Genomic DNA, 10635 nt, shown 5'->3' on the forward strand with positions numbered 1-10635 from the left:
TGTGTGTGTGTGCGTGTCTGTCTATATATACATAAACATACACGCACACACATATATAAAGTTTTTATGTTAGATGCAATTAATCGATTTGATAGCACTAATATATGTATGCATATATATATATATATATATATATATATATATATATATATATACAGTATATCATATATTACAAAACATTAAGACTATTTCTATGATATGTAGTTTTAATTTTCAATGACATTTGCATATTTTCCATACTCTAATAAGGAAATGAAAATCATCGGTACACTTTTGTTAAATCAATGCATTAAAAACAGTACAACATATACTACCAGCAGGAATGCATTTATATACAGTATATTAGTGTTGTTTAATTGTCATAAAAAAAATCACATAACAATATGGCCCTACACATAGGATTCACTATTTTTAAACAAAAATGTTAAGAATATAATAAAATATTTAAATTTTACATACATTAATTATTTAAGTTTAACATTGTTTTTTGTTTTATGTTGTGGTAAATCCTGAGATTGCTAAAAATGAAGTAGTGAATTAATAGAGATGTAGAGAGCGCAAATATTGATCATCATCATCATCATCATCATCATCAGGAGGATATAATATAACGCACATCCGAGTGACTCTCTGGGGGTTCAGGCGGATGCGCGAGAGCGTGCGCGCGCCCCTCATGACGTCACGCCAGCTGCATCATCCATCTCCCGTGCGCTCCGTCTCCAGGCTCTCCTCCGCGTCCCTGCTCTCCTCTCCCCGACAAAACACTCCTCACCTCCGCGAAACTTGTGTTTTCTCGTGGCAATGGCCGCACAGGAGGTGGCAGAGCAGCCTAGCGACACTCTGTCGACGCTCAAAACCGAGTCTGAGACGCTGAAGACGAAGCTGGAGGAGGAGAGAGCCAAACTGCACGATGTCGAGCGTAAGAGCCGTTAAACCGCCGTATGTGTGTTTAATGAAGACGTATGTCAGGAGCTTAATGATCATATAATACTAATCATAGCTGCCGTTATGTGTCTGGATGTGTTCCGTGAATCAGACTGAAGAGGAAATCAGAGCAATCAGTCATTCAGATAAAGTGATTAGTGTTCAGAGAGGTGATGAGGATGATAATGGTGGAGGTGGCGAGGGAGCGCTTGATTTTCCGTTCAGCATCACAGATTATTCGGAGAAAAACACGGCAGTCATTACTAAGAATCAGTGTATTATTATATAGCCTGCTAGTATTCATATTTTGAATTAGCTTTTATTTTTATATATTCGGTTTTAGTTTAAGTTTTAGTCATTATTATGTGATTTTGTCCTTTTTAATTCGTTATTTTGTTTAAATGTTCTACTTAGCTTTCATTTAACTTACAGTATTATTATTTCATATTGAAACAAGTTAAAAAAAATAAACTTAAATAGTACATTTCTAGTTCTAAGTTTCAGCTTTTCATTTAATTTATTTTTTAATTTCAGCTTTATTTCATTTGCCTTGAATGGTTTTTAATAGTTTGTTTGTTACACTATAACAACACTGCTAAGAATGAATACATGTTTATTTATGTATTACTTTTAGTGATGTCAAATCGATTAATCGCGATTAATGACATCTGACATAAGTTTGTAAAAATACATATGTGTGTGTTGTACATACACATACACACACACACACACACACACATATATATATATATATATATATATATATAAACTTGTATGTCCAATGCCAATTAGTCGATTTGACAGCACTAATTACTCTTTATTTGTTTGTTCATTTATTATTTATTATTTATCTTTTTTTTTTTTTTGAAAGGCTTGTTCACTAATGGTTTGATAAGAGGCATTATGAAGGCAGGTTCATTAATAAAGAATAAAAACAGGAAATAAACAAAATGGCGTTAATATTGTGACTTTTTCAATCAGTTCATCAAGTGGCGGAGAAGATTGAGTCTTTGGGTCAGTTTGTCATGAAAACCAGACGAACGCTGAAAGGCCATGGAAATAAAGTCTTGTGTATGGACTGGTGTAAAGACAGGAGGAGAATCGTCAGCTCGTCTCAGGTCAGTCTATAAACATATAAATGCATCAAGGAGAGCCTATTTTTACATGCAATTATGTTTTATTATATTATCATTATTTCATTTTCTCCTGCATTTTAGGATGGAAAGGTGATTGTATGGGATGCGTTTACAACTAATAAGGTGAAAAGAGACTGCGAATGACTAATTTTGATTAAAAGTGTGGTTCAGTTTTTAATATAATATTATTTAACTTCAGTCATAAGCCTTATTGTTTTTTAATTACATTTTACAGCTCCATTCTCATTATTTCAAATGTTTTGACAGGAGCATGCAGTGACTATGCCCTGTACGTGGGTCATGGCCTGTGCTTACGCCCCGTCTGGATGTGCAGTGGCTTGTGGGTGAGTCTCTGGCTCCTTTCTAAATCGCAACATTAGCTTGCGCTCGAAAAAGAGCGCCGCCCCTCACCATCACGCAACGCATACACACGGGGGGCGGAAATTAACGAGGGCTTGAGGTAAAAATGCCTCAAAAATTAATAAAAATGCTTCCAAAAACCAAGATATGGTGCAAAATAAGTCTGTATAAGTTTGTTTTTAATATTTATAAGCAATATCACACAAGCAAAAGTGCTGTTTTCCTGAATATCAGCACTATTGCAAATGTGATATTGATTTTATACAACAATTCAATAAACAATAAGTTACTAGGCTATTATCCGACTGTTTCTTTGAAACGGCAAAGGCTTCCTCTGATTAAGTGAACTTCTGGCTCTACTTCACTGCATACATTTTGGACAGGACCTCCTGGTTCTCTGACCAGTGGACAGGGTCATTATCATTAATAGTTTAATTAGTTTATTAATTACTGATTCTAAATATTATATAAATGATACTAAAATAATTGGCAGTGGCAGAAGAGGCTTTTAGGAAACATGTTTGGAAACAATATTTGATGCAGTTCCATTTGGTGCCACTAGTTGGCGCAGATGTTACACACTTCAATTTTAAAGTTTAGTAAATACAAAATATCCTATACAAAATGAAAAAGCTTCATATTGTTGGGAATTTGCTTGCTATCTTCATCTTTATTATTCACTCTTCGGTAGAGTTATTTTACCAACTTACCTGTTGTTTTTCTCAGTGGGTTGGACAATAAGTGCTCTGTGTACCCTCTATCCCTGGACAAGAACGAAAACCTTGCCGCCAAGAAGAAATCAGTGGCCATGCACACCAACTACCTGTCTGCATGCTGCTTTACAAACTCAGATATGCAGGTATGCTTCAGTGAAGAATGAAATAATGAAAAACAGTCTTGCATTGTACCGACTGCTGTGTGTCTTGTGTGTGCGATAGATCCTGACGTCCAGCGGCGACGGCACGTGTGCTCTTTGGGATGTAGAGAGCGGTCAGATGCTGCAGAGTTTCCATGGACACGCGGCTGATGTGCTGTGTCTGGACCTTGCCCCCTCTGAGACCGGAAACACGTTTGTGTCAGGGGTGGGAACAGCACTGCTCATCCCAAACACTGGCCCTCGCCATGAATGTCACACGTTACCTTACATAATCTTGAATTAGAGCAAGAATTATCTTACATAAGCCTTGAATGAGATCAAGGCATGAGCCTAGTGCCAGACTAAAATGCATGTTTGATCTGTCCTAACTGAAAGCAACTTGTTTTGTCTCAAGATGCACACCAGCAGGGCTTGACATTAACACCTGACAACCTACCAAATGTGTGTGTATCAGCAGTGGTGTGTAACGCACTCACTCCTACTAGCCACTTTGGTTGCTTGGAATTGTATATATAATATACACATATATATATATATGTATTTATTTATTTTTTCTTAGTCTTTTAAAAAGGCATCTAAAATAATAAACTAGGTGCAATGTAGTGTTGTCAAAAATATCTATTTTTCGAAACATATCGATACTGAAATATATGTTTCAAATACTCATTTTCCACAGAATAGATGCAGGATACGAGCTGCTCTCTCTCTCTCTCTCTCTCTCTCTCTCTTTCTCTCTCTCTCTCTCTTTCTCTCTCTCTCTCTCTCTCATCTCTCCGACAGCGTGTGACACACAAACCCGCCTCTCCTCACTCACTCGTTTAATTTGCTCCGGATGAATATTGTTGCTGTTTTGCCGTGGGATGGCGCACATTGTGCATAATTTGACTCATTCCCGCAGATTTTGTGCTCACCTCTAAATTGCGGCACATAAAGCCGCCTCTCAGTGCTAAATTGAGTGCTTTTTCACTGCTTATTGCACTTAAACAGTCAAATACACACAAAATAATTTTAAAATACCGTTATTGGCGAGTATACACGTAAACACAGTCAGTCATGTTTGAAGTGAGCATAAACAGTTGAGATAGAAAACGCTTGTGTAACAGTATAATAGATCCATGTGTCCGCTCTTAAAGTGACAGCAGCCTAATATTCCTGCTGCCAAATAATAAGATAAATCAAAAATATCTATATGGCAGTTTGTCCTCATAGTGTCGATGTCAAAATTGTGTCCATTGAAAATGCTAAGTGTCTAGTAACTGGAAAACCACTAGCAACAGTGACTTGACAGTGACTAAGTAATGTTTACAAAAGTCAATTAAATGTTCTAATTGAACTAAGGCCTAATCCCGGCTTAATCTAAGCCCTGTCTGTGAAATCAGGCCTGGGTCTTTTAGATGATGAATTATCGGGTAGATGTTGGGTATTTTTAAACATGAATCAGAGCTAAATTTAGTCACTTTTTTAACCTTTTTTCTGGTCATCCCCTCGAGGAGGTTTTGTCTAACATTGCTGTTCATCTGGGGACATCCTGGTGCCCACAAGAGTAGCAGAACAAGCCCACACACAGCACTCATTCACACACAGACACATGAGCACAATGGAGCTGTTAACATGCCTGTGCAGTGACCTGTATGTTCTCGCCTCTCTCAGGGCTGCGATAAGAAGGCTTGCGTGTGGGACTTGCGCACGGGACAGTGTGTCCAGTCGTTTGAGACTCATGAATCAGACATCAACAGTGTGCGGTGAGTGTCCTCAGGCCTGTTTTCCCCCTTCAGGTTTTGTCATAGAGCAGGGGTTTTCAAACTTTTTGTGTGTGTGGACCACTATTTGTAATCAAGAATTTTCGCGGACCACCTCATAATACACATAATAAAATATGTCTACACACAGTCCTACCTGAATTAATCCGCACCTCTAAATAGGCTTACTAGCACTAAAACTATAACTGGTCATCACATCAGTACAACAGGCTTGTTAAAAGAAAGTTAACTGCACACAATGGCTGCCACATATTTTATTTATTTATTTACTCAAGCGCCCGAGGGCATAATCAGGTTCATTTGAACAACAGGCTTATTTCCATAGCAATGGAGTATGAAATCTATACAGTAATAAGAACACTTGGATATAGTCAACATTTCAAAACCTTTGGTGATTTTAGGGGATTATTAATCTTCAGAGTTTTACAAGTCCTCAAAAAGTAGGCTTGAGTTTGTCCACTTAACAGCAACATCCGGAAAACATTTCAGAAACGCGAGATCAAGAAACTAACTGAAATTAGCGCCACTAGCCTATTTTATTAATCACACAATAACTTGACAATTTAATTAAAATTTTATATCAATATATGCCTACATATTCTTTTTACTTTTCATTTTTTTATGGGAATTTCCTGGTAAAATGAAGGTAAAAAAATATTTTATTTTGCCTTTCCACGGACCACAGTTTGGGAATGGCCGTCATAGAGCATAAAAAAACCTCAGGCCTTTACAATGCTGGTCAATATTTATAGTCTGTAAACCCTCAAAATGTTATGACCATGTAAAGGCAATGGCCGTCGACTGATCTGACTCGTCTTTGGCTGCACCTTCGAGTATTGTTGAATGTTTACCGAGCGAGACAGTCACATGACAGCTCATATTTTATTATCACTGCAGGTACTATCCAAGCGGAGATGCTTTCGCTTCAGGCTCAGATGACGCTACTGTGAGTCTGTTCTTTCCTTTTGTTTTTTCATACTTACTGTGTTGAAATTATGAAAAATGCATCAAATCTTGTCCTTATTGTGTGTGTTTATAGTGTCGTCTCTATGACTTGAGGGCAGACAGAGAGGTGGCCATTTATTCCAAAGAGAGCATCATATTTGGAGCATCGAGTGTGGATTTCTCTCTCAGCGGTGAGCAGTGGCACTGTTTAGAATATCATAAAACCATATCACTGGTAATATTTTATGTAAACTGTATACTCACAGAACCTATTGCTTTTGCAAAATGTGCAGTGCTTATCCAGAACACACTGTAGTGTATTATATCCCACAGTTCAGTGCACTCGACCTCCCTTTTTCAGTGTGATCAATGAAAGTAATATCAACCACAATTTATAATATCTCCTTCTCAACTCACTATTTGATTGGCCTGATAACAGTATTGCTATATATAAATATATATATATGGATTTTTTTAATTGTTAAAATGTTCATTATTATTAATATTTATGATCTATTAAAAATCCATATTTTTATTACTAGATTTAGCCATCCTTAGATTACTTTTAGATGTAATGTATAAACTTGAAGAGAAAAATATATAAAATAATTGTAATTAATCACATTAATCTTCAGAAAGAATAATTTAGTCGCTTCACAGAGTCTTTAGAAACCAGAATGAATGGAATTGAATACTAGCATACACACACATACATATATATATATATATATTTATTTATTCAATATATATGTAATTTTTTATATAAAATATGTAAATGTAACATTTATAAATATATTAATATTATATATTAACTTTAACATAATTTTTTTCTAACTTTCTTTTTGTAATATATATATATATACACACACACACACACAAACATACATACATATAAATTATGCATACATTGAATAAGTAAAAAAATATGTAAAATGTATATGTAAAAATATATTTATATTATATATAAAATTTTACATATTTTTTAATGCCTTATTATTCTTTGATAAATTGTTTATTTATTTATTTATTTGCTCCAGTTTGAAAACCCCTAGCATGGTGCATGCTTGTTCAGATTATATATTTTTTTAAATTGTATGCAGAATATGTTCTGTAAAGTGTGCAAATATGCTGTTATTCCATTCCAAAAATGCCAAAATTCCATTCTTCACACATAGTTGATCTTCTAAAGCTGCAGTCAACAAAAATATCACATAACAAAGCACATTTTATAAAGCAAACACATATTTATTAATGTCTCTAGCAAAATGACCGAGATTCATTTTCTTTTCGAATGAGTTTGTTGTTTATGCTCTGCTAATATCTATGTGCAGGGAGACTGCTGTTTGGTGGTTACAATGACTACACAATCAATGTATGGGACGTCTTAAAGGGCACCCGCGTGTCCATCCTGTTCGGACATGAAAACAGAGTTAGCACCCTCCGCGTCTCTCCGGACGGAACATCGTTCTGTTCGGGATCTTGGGATCACACATTACGGGTCAGTGGAAAACATTTCTTAATACAGTCAGTCTAAGTGTATTAAGCATTGTGATGAAAGTCTCAGAGTTTGTCTTTCTTTTCTTTTTTTAGATCTGGGCCTGAATGTTCCTGAACCTCAGACTGGTTTTGTTTCACATTTCTCACTTTTATCCGGAATCAAGGAGAACCGCAGACTCTAATAGTGTGTTGAGTGCAGTAGAGTAGATAATACAGACTGTAGTGCATCCACTTCCAACTCTAACCAACACAGTCACTCCAATGTTCACACCACGCTTGATATTATGGGATGGCCTTGGATGGTTTCTATGGCAGCAACTCCCCCTCTATAATGCTGTTCTAGTTTGTGTGTATGAATGTATGTGAACACATTCCAACTTTGATTCAAGAAATAATTTATCGTAAACATTAATCCAAAAAATACAAATGTAATCCATGTTGTTTAGGTCTGTGCATGAGGTTGAGGCTCAACAGAGATTATTTACCAGATTGACAACTTGAATCATTGTTAATGAGTGAAACGGGAAATATTGTTTAGCGGACACTGTATCTGATATGCAAGATAACAGATTTAGTTATGCTCTCTTACTCATAATGGTCTGATTGTCATTTAATTATTATGCCACTATAGTTGTTCTTTCTTACTGTAGCAAAGTGTATATATAATATATAGGTTGTCATATCGACACAGTTATCAATATACATAAATAAATGGATTTTAAACACTGAAAGCTGTCTTTATTTCATGTTTAATGTTCGTTTAATAAAGTGCCTGTTCTTGATATTGGATTAGTTTTATTTAAAATAAAATAAATAATAAATATATATATATATATATATATTGATATGGAATGTTAACATAACTGTTCAGTAAAACCGAATGGTTAAAGTGAGTTTTGTAGAGTTGATAGAAAGAGGCAGTTCATCTAAAAATGAAAAGTCTGTCATCATCAGAACTCCATTTAAACAAAAAAATATATTTTTCCTTCCGTGGGACCCTAATTAGTTTGCTCATTCATTTTCCATTATTTAGCTTTAATAAATGATTTTTTTTTTTTTTTTTTTTTTACATTCAACAAATTTCATTATATTGCTAGTTCATTCTGCTTAAAAATCTGCATATCGTTTTGTAAAAATAAAATAAAAGTTAAAAGTTTATTTAACAGTGAAAGTATTTTAAAAAAAATATTCATAATTTAATTTAAGAAGAATCACACTTATTATTAGTAGTAGTATTACTATTGTTATGGTGAAATATCCCTTTAACAGTAAAAGCACTCGTGGGACTTTTATTATGAAAACAGCAGCAGCGCACTTCCTGTAGGCGGCGAGAAAGTCTAGTCATGATGGTTTGTGTTTTCATACAGTGTGTTATGACTGTAGTATAGGTATTGTATGGGTATTTCTCGTGCTGTAGTGCACTTATCTTTATGTAGGGTCTCGACTGTGTGTTATAATCTGATTGTCTGTTTCGTCGTGCTGAAATGAGTGATGTTGTGGAGAAAACTCTCTCTGCTCTGCCGGGTTTATTTGATACTCAAACTGGAGCCGCAAAAATCACCAGTGGATTAAAACAGCTGATCAGGAGCATCACAGAACTGACATCTAAACATGTGAGGAAGAGAAATACTCATAACAGACATAAGCATGAATATAGATACTGACATGTCATTTATTAGGGTATTTGACATGTTAAGCAGTGACTGTAGTGTCTTGCAGTGTGATTAATGTTATATCTAAAAAGTAAAAACATCTAAAAACATTTTATAACTCTTTTAAAATGATTTAATGATCAGATTCATTGATTTTACTCAACATTTGTATTTTTACTGATATATATATACACACACACACACACACACACACATATATACATATATATATATATATATATATATATATATATAATATATACACACACACACATGTACCAATAGTAAAATATTTACAAAATAAATATTGTACAACATTGTAATTTAAAACAATTGCAGAAAGGTCAACAGGTTCAATTGAATATGAGATTGAATACCATGTACAAATGCAATACAGTGTTTCTTTATTGTAAAGTGTGTTATTTGATGTGCATGTGTAGGAGGAGGAGAAGCTCATGAAACAGGAGCTGTCTGCCATGAAAGAGCAGGTTTCGTCTCCCAACACCAGCATGGTGAGCCGTACAGACATCAGCGTCATCATCACTGTCCCTCAGAAGCTGGTTATTCGAGCTCAGTGTGTGTGTGTGTGTGTGTGTGTGTGTGTGTGGTGCTTACAGAAGCAGATGAGAGAGGTCATGGTGCGAGCCATGTACTGTGAGATGCTGGGCTACGACGCCTCCTTCACATACATTCATGCCATCAAACTGGCCCAGCAGGGCAGCGTCCTGGAGAAGAGAGTGGGTACGTTCCCATCGCCTTCAGTTCAATCACAGGACACTTTATACTGGGTCCAGAATTTGTCTTAGTGGAATATTTACACACACACATATATATATATATACACACACAGTATATAAAATACAATATATACAGTAAAAACAGTAATATTGTGAAATTTAAAATAAAAACAACTATTTTCTATTTGAATATATGTTAAAATGTAATTTATTCCTGTGATCAAAGCTGAATTTTCAGCATCATTACTCCAGTCTTCAGTGTCACATGATCCTTCAGAAATCATTCTAATATGATGATTTGATGCTCAAGAAACATTCATTATTATTGATGTTGAAAACTGTTGTGCTGCTTCATATTTTTGTGGAAACCGTGATACACTAATTATAATATTACAAAAGATTAATATTTCAAATAAAGGCTGTTCTTTTGAACTTTCTATTCATCAAAGAATCCTGAACAAATGTATCAGTATCCACAAAAAACATTAAGCAGCACAACCGTTTTCAACCTTGATAATAATAAAAACTACTATAGATAAATGAGCACCAATAATAATTGATAATAATTGAGCAGCGAATATTTAGCAAATTAGAATGATTTCTAGTAATTGAGTAATTATGCTGAAAATTCAGCTTTGTATGACAGGAATAAATTACATTTTTAAAACATATTCAAATAGAAAACAGTTATTTTAATTTGCAATAATATTTCACAATATTACAGTTTTTTTTACTGTATTTCTGATT

General features: G+C 34.8%; 2 protein-coding genes across 3 annotated transcripts in view; both read left to right on the forward strand.

The window, feature by feature from the left end:
• Nucleotides 1–656: 656 nt before the first annotated feature.
• Nucleotides 657–8230, forward strand: gnb5a (guanine nucleotide binding protein (G protein), beta 5a). Its single transcript, XM_084095779.1, has 11 exons — nucleotides 657–919; nucleotides 1906–2042; nucleotides 2142–2183; nucleotides 2328–2404; nucleotides 3147–3279; nucleotides 3359–3502; nucleotides 4948–5039; nucleotides 5955–6003; nucleotides 6097–6193; nucleotides 7334–7500; nucleotides 7593–8230. Exons 1-11 carry the CDS (start codon nucleotides 802–804, stop codon nucleotides 7602–7604), a joined length of 1068 nt encoding a protein of 355 aa, XP_083951905.1. The 5' UTR covers nucleotides 657–801; the 3' UTR covers nucleotides 7605–8230.
• Nucleotides 8231–8833: 603 nt separating this feature from the next.
• ap4e1 (adaptor related protein complex 4 subunit epsilon 1) overlaps nucleotides 8834–10635 on the forward strand; it is a 15507-nt gene continuing 13705 nt past the window's right edge. For both annotated transcript variants that reach the window (XM_084095753.1, XM_084095754.1), the window contains exons 1-3: nucleotides 8834–9112; nucleotides 9592–9663; nucleotides 9769–9892. In XM_084095753.1, the coding sequence (XP_083951879.1) occupies nucleotides 8984–9112; nucleotides 9592–9663; nucleotides 9769–9892 (325 nt within the window). In that variant the 5' untranslated portion in view covers nucleotides 8834–8983. The remainder of the gene's footprint in view (nucleotides 9113–9591; nucleotides 9664–9768; nucleotides 9893–10635) is intronic.

Source organism: Abramis brama (genome assembly GCF_963993115.1).
Source record: "Abramis brama genome assembly, chromosome: 20".
NCBI classification, from domain to species: Eukaryota; Metazoa; Chordata; class Actinopteri; order Cypriniformes; family Leuciscidae; genus Abramis; species Abramis brama.